At 36.1% G+C, this 16,121-nt stretch overlaps 1 protein-coding gene and 1 pseudogene across 1 annotated transcript; both read left to right on the forward strand.

The window, feature by feature from the left end:
* Positions 1–290: 290 nt before the first annotated feature.
* LOC110688398 (scarecrow-like protein 30) lies at positions 291–3,055 on the forward strand. Its single transcript, XM_021865138.1, has one exon. The coding sequence runs from the start codon at positions 777–779 to the stop codon at positions 2,793–2,795; it is 2,019 nt and encodes a 672-aa protein (XP_021720830.1). The 5' UTR covers positions 291–776; the 3' UTR covers positions 2,796–3,055.
* Positions 3,056–4,762: 1,707 nt separating this feature from the next.
* Positions 4,763–14,279, forward strand: LOC110688399 (annotated as a pseudogene).
* Positions 14,280–16,121: the final 1,842 nt, after the last annotated feature.

The raw sequence follows: 16,121 nt of genomic DNA on the forward strand, positions 1-16,121 counted from the left end.
AGGCTCGTGTTAGACTCAAGGGAAATTTTGAAAATCGATGTTCATGTAAATCATATGGTCCACTACACTAGCAGGCCTTTTGTTTTGTCTGGCTAACGACAAGCTTAGCTTAGCCAGGCTCATATCGAACCCCAAGCAGCCCACAATCCTAACATGCCCAACTCTAGCACCATTCTCAGTTAGCCGTATCGCCCGTATGATACACTGCAATTATAATATGCCCCACGGGGCCATGTGACACTATTCTAGAAAGAGTTGCTTTTTGCTTTAAAAAAATACAGTAGAAAAAAAAGAAAGAGTATATTCCATTGTTCCTTGAAGGATCGTCTAACTCATCTTATTTCGAAAACATCGTCTAACTCATCTTATTTTAAAAACGAAAATGAATTCGGGTTTTGAGTGATTGCTGGTCATCCCCTTTGACTATTGATCTTGAAATCATTTTCTACAATTCTCTCTGTTCCTCCAGGTACTACTCCTCGCAACTCTTATCTGTTTTTTTTCTTCACTAAATTAATACGGAGTACTAGTAACTTCCATAGTCACCCAAAAAACCAAATTTTCAATTTTTATCATGTTGTGAAATTCTGCTTTGATTGGTTCTTCGTACATCTAAATAATAAATCTATCAATCATATAGCTGGTGGGTTTTGATTGATTGATTCATTTGTTGTGAATTTGTATTTCAAGCCGATTAGAATTTTATACACACCACTTGTTTGATCTTTTGTCTGAGAGAAAAAACAACCAAAACCTATTTTTTTGGGTTTTATTTGATGTATCCTGTTCTCGTTGATCCTGAATTAGTGAGTCATGAATTCAAATTCAACCCAAATTTGATTTCAAACGTTAACACCCATCAAAACTTTGGAAATGGGATCAGCCAAGGTGAAATCTTTGGAAACGATGATTTGGTTGATAAAAAACCCTCATTAGTTGATTTCAATAAGGGTTTCATAAACTCAGATGTGCCTGATTTTTCTGATGCTTGCCTCAAGTTTTTAAGTGATATTCTTTTGGAAGAGAATTTAGATGAAATTCCTGCTACGGTACAAGATTACAGGGCTCTCCAAGCCACTGAGAAATCTTTATATGATGCTCTAGTAGAGGAATATTCACCTTCTAATAAACCTACTTCATGTTTAGATCAAAGTATTGAAAACCCAGATGATGTTTTAGGTAGGTGCTGGGATAATAGTTTTGGTGTTGAGTCCAATTGGGTGCAAAGTCAAACACCATCTGAACCTTTTCTGAGCTTAGATGATCTTTCCCAATCGTTCTTGGAACTGAATTCGCAATCATCGGGGTCGAGTAATAGTGATGATTGTAAAGATGGGGCAGCAACTTCTCCTGCTAGCACAATTTCATCACTTGCACCAGAGAAAGGAGTTAAGGTGATGAGTAAACCGAGGAGGAAGAAAAACCATAAAAGAGATGATGGTTCTTATGGAGGAGGGAGGAGTAATAAGCATCAAGCTTCATCTAATGAAGATTATGTTGAGATGAAGCAGTATGATGATATACTTCTATGCAAGGAAGATAAAGATGATCTTGCTGTAGGTAATAATGAATCCTCAGCAACTGATATGAGCAAGAAGTTGCAGGGAAAAGGAGAGAAGGGTAAAACAACGCGTGGTAAGAAGCATAATAATATAGTGGAAGAGGTGGATCTCAGGACACTCCTCACTCAATGTGCTCAAGCAGTTGCAAGTTTTGATCTTAGAAGTGCAAATGAGCGGCTTAAGCAAATAAGGCAGCATTCTTCTCCATATGGTGATAACATCCAGAGGCTTGCTCAATACTTTGCTAATGGTCTTGAGGCACGTTTGGCTGGTACCGGCTCAACAATGTCTGCCAACATTGTTGATGCACGTATCTCATCATCGGGCTTCTTGAAAGCTTACAGGGCTTATGTTACAGCGGTTCCTGCTAAGAGGATGTCATTTTTTCTGGCTAACAATACAATCTTAAAGTTGGCTGAGAAAGCAACAACAATCCACATAATTGATTTTGGTGTGTTGCTGGGTTTGCAATGGCCCTGCCTCATACAGAATCTAGCAAAAAGACCTGGTGGGCCGCCTAAACTTCGCATTACTGGGATAGACTATCCTCAGCAAGGATTCCGACCAGCAGAAAGGGTTGAGGCAACAGGGCGTCGTTTGGCAGGTTATTGTGAGAGATTTGATGTGCCTTTCCAGTATCAGTCCATTGCACAGAAGTGGAACACCATACAACTACAGGATGTTAAAATTGGGGGTGATGAGCTGGTAATTGTCAACTGTATGTTCCGATCTGTATCATTACTTGATGAAACTGTTGAGGCAGACAGTCAAAAGGATGCTTTCTTGAAGTTAGTCAAACAGATAAATCCTCGCCTTTTCATTCATGGGGTTGTCAATGGGACTTATAATGCTCCATTCTTCATCACTCGATTTAGAGAGGCACTCTTCCATTATTCTGCTATATTTGATATATTTGAAGAAACTCTTCCTCGCGATGATCATGAAAGGCTGCTGGTTGAGAGTGAGGTGTATGGAAAAGAAGCTTTTAATGTCATAGCATGTGAAGGTGCTGAGAGGACTCATAGGCCAGAAACATACAAGCAGTGGCAGGTGAGAACAGTGAGGGCTGGATTTAAGCAGCTGCCATTAGACAGGGAGCTTGTGGGTAGAGCAAAGGCCATGGTAAAAGCTAATTACCACAAAGACTTTGTAGTGGATGAGGATAGAAATTGGATGCTGCAAGGTTGGAAAGGAAGAACCCTATGTGGTCTTTCAATTTGGCAAACTTGCTGAAACCTCTGCTGCTTCATAAGTTTTATGTAATATGTAGCACCCCCGACCCCCCTTCTCTTTCCTTTTCTGTTTTTTGCAACTTTCTCTCGAATTTTGTGGTTGAGATTTCATTTATTTGTAATGAAAACAGCTGGAAACTTCGTTTTTTTTTTTATGTCTCTTGCCCTTTTATATAATCTGTTCTTTGTATATATCCTGTTTCTGCCTAAATATAATGAACTTTTGTAGTTTGATCCAGGGCTGATCAATTGCTTGAATCAGATTTGGGAGTAATTAATGTAATGACAGGAACATCAATGATCTTTGTGCCCTTTTATGGATTTCATAGGTGATTTGTTCTTTTAGCTGTCTATGTAGTTGATTCATCAGGAAATTCTAGCTGCAGGTAAAGCATTGATCACCTTTGCTATATATTGCGGCATTGTTGTTGAGCTGTATTTGTTGTTCGTAGAGATTCATTCTGCTAGGAACTTGTTTGACTCGGTTAAAATTCTTGTAAATACTGGATGTTAATTTTCATACGAGTATGCACTTTGTATGATGCTAAGTACTTCGTATTGATTTAAGTCGTGTGATATGCGGTTCCTGTTCCCTGAATTTGTGATTCGCACAGTTGCTCAAATTACTGGAAATGATTTGGTTGAGGGGCAGCGCTTGATCCACCTTCCATGGATCTGTTGCACTTTTGTGGGTTTAACAAACCTCCTGATGAACAACGTGACATTGCACATTGTAAATTCCATACTTGGAACCATTGCAGCTCTGAATTACAAGCACCAGAGGATGATCTGCATAACTGTCGTCAGCATGGGCATGCTGCATGAGCAATGGAGCATCCATTTATCCAGAAATGGTACTCTTCCCAGTTATCAAAACGGTATACCACTCAGGGTGTCTAATGCACTTAAACATAGTCTAGCTGCAGTTCAAACAGTATGACCTAGCCATATACAGTGATCACACACACAACCTGCCACAAGTTTTTCCTACTCCGTTATACGTAAAGCTTACGGAGTGAAGCTTTGCCGGAAAGGTATTATTGAACTTCTAAAGAGTCCTAGGCATATTAGCATATAGCACTCACTTGATGTTGCTTTCATGCAGTCTTGCCAATTTCATTTTTTGCATTAGTTTCCAATAAAAATCAACAAGGACCAGCAGCAAAATAAATGTAGTACTCGTTTTCTTTGATTGTTTGTATCATATCTTTCAAGCATACCTTAGCTTATACAAAATTCAAATAAAATTGTTATGTTCGTCTACTGAACGTGTATCAGTAAAAGATAGTAATCTCTCTATTTTTTTCCCTTCAAGATGATTATTTTATAATTTCAAATTCTTAATGTCCCTATGAAGAAGTTATTAAGTCCACAAATTGATCGAACAAAGGAGACTTCATCTATAACACAGCAAATGCATACTCGTTAAAGCCTTAAATTTATCCCTTACAATATACGATCACTCGATCAATCAAATACAATGTCATAATTAGTATACTCTTATACTACTCACACACACACATTGCGTGTGTTTCTAACCTTACAGTGATGATAAATTAAAACTTGCAACCCAATGACCAAGACCAAACACAAAATCTTCTTTGCGTGGTGTGAATCATCAGCTCATTACTCTACAATGTTGCAATATCAAGCATAATTTACGGCCATTTATATATTTTTATTTTCTTTTGAAAGGATAAAAATAGATTAAAAAACAAAATACTTCTAGAAACACAATTTTCTTAAAAAGAAATCTAGAAGACTAAAAAAAGCTAAGAGATTTATTTTTGAAAATACTAACAAAATAAAAGATAATTACAGAGAAGTACTTGATAGGATTTAACTCAGCTTCTACTACATATATTCTTCCGTACAACATTACATATACAAAAACCCTTTATTTTTTCCTCGTAAAAATTGTAACCTCATACAATACCACGTACAAAAGAGAGAAAGAACACACGAACTCACGAAGGTGTTTCCATGGCGGCCTCGAATGGTAGCGAATACTTCGAATTAGACGTTAACGACTTAGAGTCTTCTTTCCCTAAGCCTTCAAACGCCGAAACAGTTGCTAAAGATGAAGATGACCTTATTTGGGATGCTATCGAACGACTCCCTTCGTTTAAACGATCCAAATTTGCTCTTATTCGTCGAGATGATGATGGTGAGGGTGTAGGAGCGGGAGTTTCTGCCATAGATGTCACTAAGCTTGATCGAAATCATCGTGAATTAGTGGTAAAAAGTGCTCTTCAAACTTCTGAACAAGATAACTATAATCTTGTTTCGGGTATTAAAGAACGGTTTACAAGGTATTTGTTAGGCAAATCTTGGATATTTTTATTTTGAATAATTTTCTTGAAGTGAAATAATGGTTTTAACGTGAGATTTATTCGATTTCCTTGCACTTTTCTTAATTTCTTGACGTAATTAATTGTTGTACACATACATAACATTGAGTTGAACCATGTTGAATGTAATTGTTAGTGTTCATCTTAAAGACAATTTGTAATCGTTTTTTTTTTTTTTTTTTTCTTTTTATGTAAAATTATTGTAGAGATGGATTGGAATTACCGAAGGTAGAAGTGAGATTCGAGAACTTGAATATTACCGCAGAAGTTCAAACGGGAAAACGAGCGTTACCTACATTGATTAATTTTACTCGTGACAAGATTGAGGTTTAATTTCGATCTAAACTCGTTATTTTTTTGCAATCAGATGGATTATCTTATGAAAATTGATTTGGATTAATTTTTGAAATATTTACAGGGTATATTAAAATTTTTGAGGATATCTCGACCTCAAAGGCATACATTAACTATATTGAATAATGTCAGTGGATATGTCAAGCCTGGAAGGTAATATTCATGCATTACCTGTAGAAGTATTGTATAAGATGTAGAATGTTGAGCAAGTTTAGTAACTTCATACAAGTATGTGTTATTTTGTCAAACAAATTGCATTTCACATTAAAACGCCTGAAATCTTGGATGGTTGGATTTTGTGTGAGTGCATGTATAAATAATAAGGTTTCTTTGCTGATGGATTTATATCTATATCTATATGTGTGTGTATATTATGATTCTTAATAACTTTTTTTTGTTACTAAAAGATAATTACTGATTGATGATTTATGATTGAAGTATTAAATTGCATACACTAAGGTCACCAATAACAAATTAACGACATAAAAAAACATTGACATTTCAAAGGTATGTTTTGAGACGAGTACAAACATAATTGCACATGAAAGTCCTCCCTACGTCCCTTCTTTACATGCCTACTTTTCTTTTTTTGGGTTCAAAATTACATGTCTATTTCTATTTTAAGAATGTAGTTTTTGACAATATTCCCTCTTTTTAATGAATTGTCATTAATTTTTTTTTAAATTTTTTTTTGTACTTTTGCCATCATTTTCCAACACTTTCTCTATAATCTCTTCAATAATTACCAACCACCTTTTCTTTCTTTATATCTCTCTCTAACCCCACATGCATATTTGTAATTTCCAATATAATTATGACTTTTGAGTTCCTTAATTCCCGTGTAAAATGGGAAGTAGACATGTAAATAAGGGACGGAGGGAGTCTATATATATAAATCAAACCTAATAGGTAAAGTTTGCTAATAGTGCTAAAATATAAAGAGTAATAATTTTTGTAAATGTAAAACAAAAGGAGTACTTTATAGAAATCACAAAAATTTATGGTATGTTTAAATTATAAGTCACAGAAATTTATGGTATGTTTAAATCAGAAATTAGATCTATTTTATCGTTTTATATGTGGTTTCTTATTATTAATTGCAACTCTATAATGAAAAAATTATTACTCCGTAAAATATACATTGATACAAATGTAGCAAGACTTTATTTAAATTAGTATACGGTATACCTATAATATCAACAAAAATAAATATAGGTGAATTATTATTTTATCTCAAAAAGAATAAAAAGTCTTTCCTTCTTGCTTTTCGTCAAACCCAAAAATAGAAGTAAAAACCTAATCCCTTTTTCTCCCCTCTTAAATTCCGATTTCCGACGAATTTCGACAATTCTGCTTTCCGTTCGGCGGCGATTCCTATCTCCGGCAACCGCATATCTCCGACGACATTACAGATGGGCATTTCTGGTCAAATTCGACTGTAAAAATTCCGTTTTTTTGGAGCTTTTATCGTCGAATTCGGTCACTAAAAGCCATAATTCAATACAAAAAATTTGCCATGCTATCAATAATTCGAAATTCAAATTGATTTTGGTATTAATTATCTATAATATTTGATTAATTAATTGACTACTTTGGTATATTTCAGGATGACATTGCTTTTGGGGCCTCCTGGATCAGGCAAATCTACCCTGTTACTAGCTCTTGCTGGAAAGCTTGACAATTCTTTAAAGGTCAACGTTACTTCTTTAATCACATTCTATGATTTTCAACTTTTAATATAATATTGTAATTATTATATTTGTGTTGTGTATAATTTAATACTGTTTATTATGACTGGACATGCTTAGTTAAGTAATGGAAGCATTTGATATTACTCATCAAATTTGCATAATCCTTTTACTGCGAATTACTCCCTCCGTCCCCTTTTGTTTTCCCCGAATCTCCTTTATGGTTCGAATTTGGTTCATAACTAATCCCGAATGGGACAAATAAAAGAGGGCGGAGGGTGTATTTCTTTTTACATTATATAGTACTATAATGCAATGCATGTGACTCTTAATCTATATGTTAGTTTGTTGTTTATTATGGAGTAATTGTTAAATTGAAATATTTATGTGGAATTGTGGATAAGTAAACTAATTGAGGTTTTCAGTATGTCTTGTTGCTTGATTGATTATGGGAATTAGACTAATATTCTATGGCTTATTCGACTTTTTCGTATGTAGAAAAGTGGAAATATAACATATAATGGCCATGAGCTAAGTGAATTTTGTCCGCAAAGAACTTCAGCCTACATAAGTCAAACAGATAATCACATTGGCGAGTTAACAGTGAGAGAGACTTTCGATTTTGCTGCTAGATGTCAAGGTGCAAGCGAATCCTTTTCAGGTTAAGTCTGCAACTTCAAATCAGTACATGGCAGTGGTGATTGAGGCTATTTATGTTGAGTGTAACATGCTGTAACGATACTAATCAAGTTCGTAAACTCCTAACATGTAGTTGCAATCTATATAGTATTTTAATTAGTTTTACTTGCAGTGGTTTGTGTTCTTAGTGTCCTAGAATAATGTATAGATCATGACGAGGTAAACAAAGAACACAGTAACAAGTATATGCTTGAAGTTTTGAGTCGGTTATCTTTTTTTTCTCGCAATTGTAAGTATTGAGTATGGTTATGTGATTTGCAGGATATATGGAGGAACTTATTCAATTGGAGAAAGAAACAAATATACATCCGAACCCAGAAATAGATGCGTATATGAAGGTTGTGTTTTAGAAATGACCTTGTTCTCTACCCCTTACATAGAGAGTAAGCTCAGCAATTTACTAATAATGTAATCCTAATAATGTAATTATTTGATGACATGTACTCCAGGCGTTATCAGTTGGTGGAAAAAAGCACAGCATTGCGACAGATTACCTTCTCAAAGTTCTTGGCCTTGATATATGTGCTGATACAGTAGTTGGTGATGACATGAATCGAGGGGTTTCGGGTGGTCAAAGAAAGAGAGTTACTTCAGGTTTTCTATACTTTCATTCAACTGACACTACTAGTTGTCAACTTTTTTTTTTTTTTTTCTAATGAAATGCACTGCTTTGCAATCTTTTGATGCTATCTCACCTAATGCAGGAGAACTGATTGTTGGGCCGAAGAAAACACTCTTCATGGATGAAATATCAACTGGATTAGATAGCTCGACTACATTCCAGATTGTTAAATGCATGGGGAATTTTGTCCACCAAATGGACGGGACAGTGCTCATGGCTCTACTTCAGCCAGCACCTGAGACATTTGACATTTTTGATGATCTGATGCTCTTGTCAGAAGGTCATATGGTCTATCATGGCCCTCGTGCAGATGTGTTGGATTTCTTTGAATCTTTAGGATTTCGCTTGCCCCCTCGTAAGGGTGTTGCAGACTTTTTACAGGAGGTTTGATTTTTATCAATTCATTGTCTTTAAAAACAAGTTTAGCTTGTTCATTGAGTTATTTAACCCTTGAATTTGCCTTTCTTTTAGGTTACCTCTAAGAAGGATCAAGAGCAATATTGGGCAGATCTTTCGAAACCTTACCGTTTTGTTTCTGCTGAACAAATTGCTGAAGCATTTAGAAATTCTCGATTTGGGAAGATGGTTGGATATACTCTATCTGATCCGTATGACAAAAGAAGGAGTCATCCTTTAGCTCTGTCCAAAACAAAGTTTGCATTACCAAAATTGGAGCTTTTTAAGGCATGTTTCTCCCGTGAAGTTCTACTGATACGCAGGCAAAGTTTCCTGTATATTTTCCGAACCATTCAGGTATAAATGCACATCTAACTATTGCACCTTGATTACAATAGTTCATGATTTGCCTCATAATTACATGGTAGTCATACATACTTATTAGTCAATACTTGTAACAATTTTCCGTAGTACTTTCAGTTTTCCACGTAAGTCTTGTTTTTGTAATCTAGTCTACATAATCTGTTTTCATAGTGCATGCATCAAATGTTTCTTGCATAAATGATCAATTATCTTTCTATTGTCATTTGGCAGGTCATATTAGTGGGATTTATAACAGGAACAACTTTTTTAAAATCAAGGCTACAGACTACAGATGTGACTTATGGAAATGTCTATCTTGCATCCCTTTTCTATGGGATCACACATATGATGTTTAACGGATTTTCGGAGCTGGCTCTTATGATATTTCGACTCCCGGTTTTTTACAAGCAAAGAGACAATTGCTTCTATCCTGCGTGGGCATGGTCACTTTCGAGCTGGGTTCTGCGTGTTCCGTATTCTGTCATTGAATCTGTTGCATGGTCGTGTGTTGTATATTACCTGGTTGGATTTGCTCCTGCAGCTGGAAGGTATGTCTGGCCAATAAAACTTCATCGAGATATATAAGAAGCAAATAGTCTCATACAATAAGTCACATCAATTTATTCATAATTTTTTCTAACTTTTTACAGCTTTTTTCGTTTTATGCTGCTGCTTTTTGTTATTCACCAAATGGCATTGGGTCTCTTCCGGATGGTGGCTACGCTGGCAAGATATATGGTCATTGCGAATATATGCTCTACAGCTTCCCTGCTTGTTATACTCTGTCTATGTGGCTTTATTATTCCAAAAAGTAAGCCTCTTGAATCTTTGAAGTTACATGAGATACTGTAATTTTAAGGAAAGCTACCCTAACTGGCTTATCTACATTTCAGCTATGATAAAATGATGGTGGATTTGGGCATACTGGGTGTCACCCTTATCCTATGCTCAAACTGCAATATCTGTGAACGAATTCTCGGCGACAAGATGGATGAAGGTAACCTCTTCTTTTCTCTCTGGCCTGCAGAGTATCTTTAAAATTCCCAGCTAGTAACAAATAAACTTATAAACTAAATATGTGCATTTCAGGCCTTAGGAAACACTACAGTTGGGCAGAATATTTTAGAGTTGCATGCTATACCGACAGTCGACAGATGGTCATTGGTACTGGATTGGAATTATTGCTTTACTAGCGTATGTATTTCTGTTCAACAACATTGTTACACTAGCCTTGGCCTATCTGAATCGTAAGCACCTAATGCTTTATTTCTTTTTATTGAGTTGGACTTTTATTTGAAGGAGCTGCAAACAAAGCCTTGCTTTCTTTTAGGATATAAATTAATTGTATTCGGGTTGTTTCCTGTATGTACTTCATCACAGCACTAAAAAAAGCCCAATCCATGATCCCAGATGATGTCTTGGATGATTCCGCACATGGTGAAGGTCAGTCATCTTCTCCTCTAGCGTAATAAGCATATATAATAACTGTTGAAAGTATTGCATTCTCCTAAAGTGTGTACTTATGTAGGAAAAGATGTGGCAATTACTTTGAACAATGGTTCTAAGAAGGGAATGATTCTTCCATTTCAACCACTTAGTATGACATTTCATAATGTCAATTACTTTGTTGACATGCCAAAGGTAATGACACCTGTTTCATATGCTTTTATGTTAGATGTGAAATAATTGTTATTAGCTCAGGTTTATTTGATGTTGTTTCTTATGAATTGTATAGGCCATGAAGGCTAAAGTTCTACCAGAAAAGAAGTTGCAGCTGCTGTCAAATGTGAGTGGAGTTTTCTCTCCAGGAGTTCTTACTGCTTTAGTTGGGTCAAGTGGAGCAGGAAAAACTACTATGATGGATGTGCTTGCTGGCAGGAAGACAGGAGGATATATAGAAGGTGACATTAGGATTTCAGGCTATCCAAAAGTGCAGCATACTTTTGCCAGGATCTCAGGATATGTTGAACAGAATGATATACATTCTCCTCAAGTAACTGTGGAGGAGTCACTCTGGTTCTCTTCTTTGCTTCGCCTTCCTAAAGAAATCAGTAAAGAAACTAAAAAAGTTAGTCCTCTTGCTGAACATTACTTGTTGACATGGCTTCCTATTTTTTTAGTTCCTGAATTTAATCAGTAAGCTACAATGATATTGCAGGAGTTTGTTGATGAAGTGATGAGACTGGTGGAACTTGACAATCTTAAACATGCTCTGGTGGGATAGCCTGGTACTACTGGCTTATCAACAGAGCAAAGGAAACGACTAACCATCGGTGTAGAGCTTGTTGCAAACCCCTCTATAATTTTCATGGATGAACCGACATCAGGGCTTGATGCACGAGCAGCAGCTATTGTTATGAGAACAGTCCGTAATACTGTTGATACAGGACGAACAGTAATCTGCACTATACATCAACCAAGCATTGATATATTTGAAGCATTTGATGAGGTTTGGCTATACACGTGCTCTTATCTGCAAATAAAGAATCATGCAACTTTGAAACCCTTTATGACTTTCACATTTTGATGCACAGTTGCTTCTTATGAAACGCGGTGGACAAGTCATATATGGAGGAAAGCTTGGAGTTCACTCTTGCATAATGATAGACTATTTTCAGGTGAGATTATTGATTAAAAAACCTTGGAAGTGTCCGTACCTTCGAATTTGGGTTTATTATTCCAGTGACCCAAACTGGACATTAGTATGAATGTATGATAATTATGTGAATTTCTAAATGAAAAAATTGGGGTGCTTTTCCTTGCTCAGGGAATAAATGGAATCCCTCGAATTCCTGGTGGTTATAATCCTGCAACTTGGATGCTTGAGATTACCACCCCTGCTGTTGAAGAGAGACTTGGTCAAGACTTTGCCAGCATTTACAGAAATTCCAGTCAGTTCAGGTAATTTTTTGGGGTTGCTTCCTTTGTTTTGAAATGGGGTTGCTTCCTTTGTTTTGAAATAAGGTTGCTTCTTCCATATTTGTGTTCTCAATAACGTTTTTGTTTTATGTTCATTGTGTATCAACTACAGAGAGGTAGAAGCTCTCATAGAGCAAATGAGTATGCCACCACCTGGATCAGAACCATTACGATTTGATACAACATTCTCTCAAGATATCATATCACAGTTTTGGCTTTGTCTTAAGAAGCAATTTCTTGTGTATTGGAGATCTCCTCAATATAATGCTGTGAGATTCCTATTCACTACATTTTGTGCCTTGGTACTTGGCTCTATATTTTGGGGTGCTGGCTCAAAAAGGTAAGATGCCTCTTTTGCTATAACATCTTTTCATACTAAAAAATTTCTTCTTCTTGTATCTGATTTCTGCTGATTTTCTGATTCCAAAGAGTTCCTTATCCTTTAAATAAACTACCAAAGTTTCTGCATCAGTAATGATGATTCCTTTTTCACATGGAATAAATTCAATTTATTATATCGAACCAATTTTTACAATATGGATACCTATGTTGATTCCTTATGAACCTGTTCTAATTTCAAGGGATTCAATCATTAGCCTGATTACAATCATGGGAGCCCTTCATTCTGCATGTTTGTTCTTGGGCGTTAGCAATGCTTCTTCTGTACAACCAGTAGTTTCCACCGAGAGAACAGTTTTCTACAGAGAAAAGGCAGCTGGAATGTACACTCCACTTGCTTATGCAGCTGCTCAGGTCAATACTTTTCAATCATTATCTCTATTTTTACATAAATGATATACTCATGTTCAGTCAGGTGCATGAGTATCAAACAACTGAACATGAGTATCAAACATATCAGGGAATATATCTATTTACATGTTGCTTCCATTTGTTTCGAATCAGGCCCTTGTTGAAGTTCCATATATTGCTGCACAGACATTGGCGTATGGCATCATCACTTACTTCATGATTGGTTTTGAAAGGACATTTAGTAAGTTGACTGTTTATGCATTATATAATTCTTTTTTTATTGTCCACTGAATTTTAGCATTTGGTAAAAGGCATAAATATGCAGAGATTTAATATTTTGGTGATGTCTTCCTATGAATCTGTTTCATATTTTAACTACTCAGCTATTGCAATCTCATTAGCATTTATTTGGAACTATTATATTTCTTAACAAGTGAAATTCTTCGGTTATAATTACAATTCATTGTTTGTTATGCAGGGAAATTTGTGCTCTATCTTCTCTTCACTTTCCTTACTTTCACTTACTTTACCTTTTATGGAATGATGTGTGTTGGCTTAACACCAACACAGAGTATGTCAGCCGTCATATCTTCATCATTTTACTCACTTTGGAATCTGTATTCAGGATTCCTCATTCCCAAAAGAGTAAGTTCTGTTTCCCTTTTTTGCTTCAATCATAATGTTCATGGAATCTAGAAAAATTTCCCAGTCAAGCTGGTTAGACGGATTCTGTTAGTAAACTTAATACAGCTTGCACTTACCGTCTTTTGTTTCTCTATCTGTAGTTTATCCCTGGGTGGTGGATTTGGTTTTATTACATCTGTCCTGTAGCGTGGACACTGCGTGGAATTATATCTTCACAGCTTGGTGATGTTGAGACTATCATTGTTGGAGATGGGTTTCAGGGTTCAATTAAGGAGTATTTGGATGTTCATTATGGCTATGGCCCTGGAATGATTGGTGTCTCAGCTGTTGTACTTCTTGGCTTCACGCTCCTGTTTGCTGGTGCCTTCATTGCTTCTATCAGATTCCTCAATTTTCAGAGAAGATGAGATGATAGTACTGGTATTTCTGGCAATCAGATATATATTTGAAAGAGATCTCTTCGAATTGATTATAGTTGGATTATGTAGGATCCAATTCCAATTTTGTTTTTTCAACTGTTGTATAGTTTAAGACTAGAAGCTTTTGTCTGAAATTATAAGTAGCAATATGGCATTTTTAGGATTCATGTGATTATGAGAAGTGTACTGATAGTGTTGATCATTTCTCACGCACGGCTCAGTTTTTCATCATTTCTTAAGCAAGTTAATTAATGCTAATTGCTAGCGTTTTCACTCTAAGTAGTCCAGATTGGACAGAAATAATGTTCTAATTTGAATGACTTTGAAACCTACGTTATTTCAAGACTTGAGCAATCATCCCTTTAAAAGAGTATAGTACTCCGTATGAAGTATCACCTGTTTTACCATCTCATATGTCAACTAGCTGGACAAGATTATTAATGCGCTAAGCATGCTATTTATTTTTCAATTACATCTCAGTTCTTTAGCATTTGTCGCAATAAAACAAGATGATTTACGGAATTTGTTTGAATGCAAGTATGCTAAAGACATTAGGAGTCAATGTGATTTAACTGGGTGTCTCCTTGATGTTCCCTCTTCCTCTTTTGCCGAGAGATGGGTGTGGATGGCAAGAAAATTTTAAACACCAAGGGTCTGCGCAAGATTTTACCTTTGCTATGGGCTGCGTAGAGGTGTCGAAATCTATTTAACTGCTGGTTTTATCAGGCTCATGGAGGAACATAGCGAATACACAGAGCACGTCTTTGGCTCTGTAACAGCAGCACCCAATCCATCCCCTGCATCATGGCTTTGTCCCACTGTGGGCGTGGTGAAAATCAACACTGATGCCCACGTCCCTGCTGGTGGCGACGTCAGACTGGGAGCAGTGAATCTGTGATCAGGATCAGTGGGGAAAGCTGCTTGTGGTTGCTGTAAGGGTGGTGCACGCTACTGTACCAGAGATTGCTGAAGCTCTTGCCATCAGATTTGGGGTTCACTTGGCGAAAAGGCTCAGGTATGTTCGTATATAGGTTGAAAGTGATGCCTCCAATGCTGTCCAAGCAATTAACAATCCGTGCAATGGAGTTGCACCAACTCACTTCAAAGATATTAGGAAAGATCGCTTACTGATAGTTATATTTTGATTTCTTTTAAGTTGTCGGGCTAATAAGTGGGAAATAAACGGAAAGTCGGAGTTAGTTTATATTGGATAGTTTCCGCAAAGTCTCTTGACATCACCGGAACTTGATTTTATTTAACAAATGCCCCTGCTATCTTTCCCTAAAAAATAAAAAGTACATTGAAAGGTACCAGTTGGGACAAGTGATCATCCACAAAATCCATGGAATTCTCCCTTATTTCATCAATGTCAAATTTACAAAGGGGGCCATGGGATAAGAACTGCAAACACTTTTCCAAATACGGAACTTCGACCTGCATCTTTCAATGGAAGCTTATCAAGTATCACATGGAGAACGAGTTCCGGCAACCACGAGATCCGATCCACGCTTTCATTCTTGCTCACAACGCACATCCTCTTCTCACATAACCTTAAAGCTACCCGATCTTCTCTGTTCTCCATCTCGTTTTCTTTGGGAAAATAGAATATCAACCAGCCATACGTAATTTTAGCTCAGCAAAAGCTCCAATTTCATACTTTCATCCAAACATCAAATCTAAATTTAATTCCATTATCAAATTAGCCTCGAAAAAGGTACAATTAGACAGTTCCATTCAAACATCATATGTAAATTTAATTCCTTTATCAAATTAGGATAAAAAAAATCATATAATTTTAAGTAAAAAAAATAGATCCAATTACACAGTTCTATCCAAAAATCAAAGGTAAATAATTCCATTATCAAATTAGGCTCGAAAAATCAAACAAGTGTAATTTTAGGTAAGAAAAAAAGTCCAATTTCATAGTTTCATCCAAACATCAAAGGTAAATTTGATTGAGCTATGAGATTAATATCGAAAAGACACATAATTTGGTTCTCTAGCAACAATATTGATCGTTGTAATTCATAAAAATATCACAAGTCGCCCCGATGTGAAGTCGCGCTTCAATGGGAAAACTTAGAGAAACAGTTTGACAATTTTTTTTTTAACAAACTGTAT

Source organism: Chenopodium quinoa, unplaced genomic scaffold (genome assembly GCF_001683475.1).
Source record: "Chenopodium quinoa cultivar QQ74 unplaced genomic scaffold, ASM168347v1, whole genome shotgun sequence".
Classification (NCBI taxonomy): domain Eukaryota; kingdom Viridiplantae; phylum Streptophyta; class Magnoliopsida; order Caryophyllales; family Amaranthaceae; genus Chenopodium; species Chenopodium quinoa.

Bases quoted from the DNA above. Each gene is read 5' to 3' on its own strand.
- LOC110688398 (XM_021865138.1), top strand. From the start codon at position 777: ATGTATCCTGTTCTCGTTGATCCTGAATTAGTGAGTCATGAATTCAAA.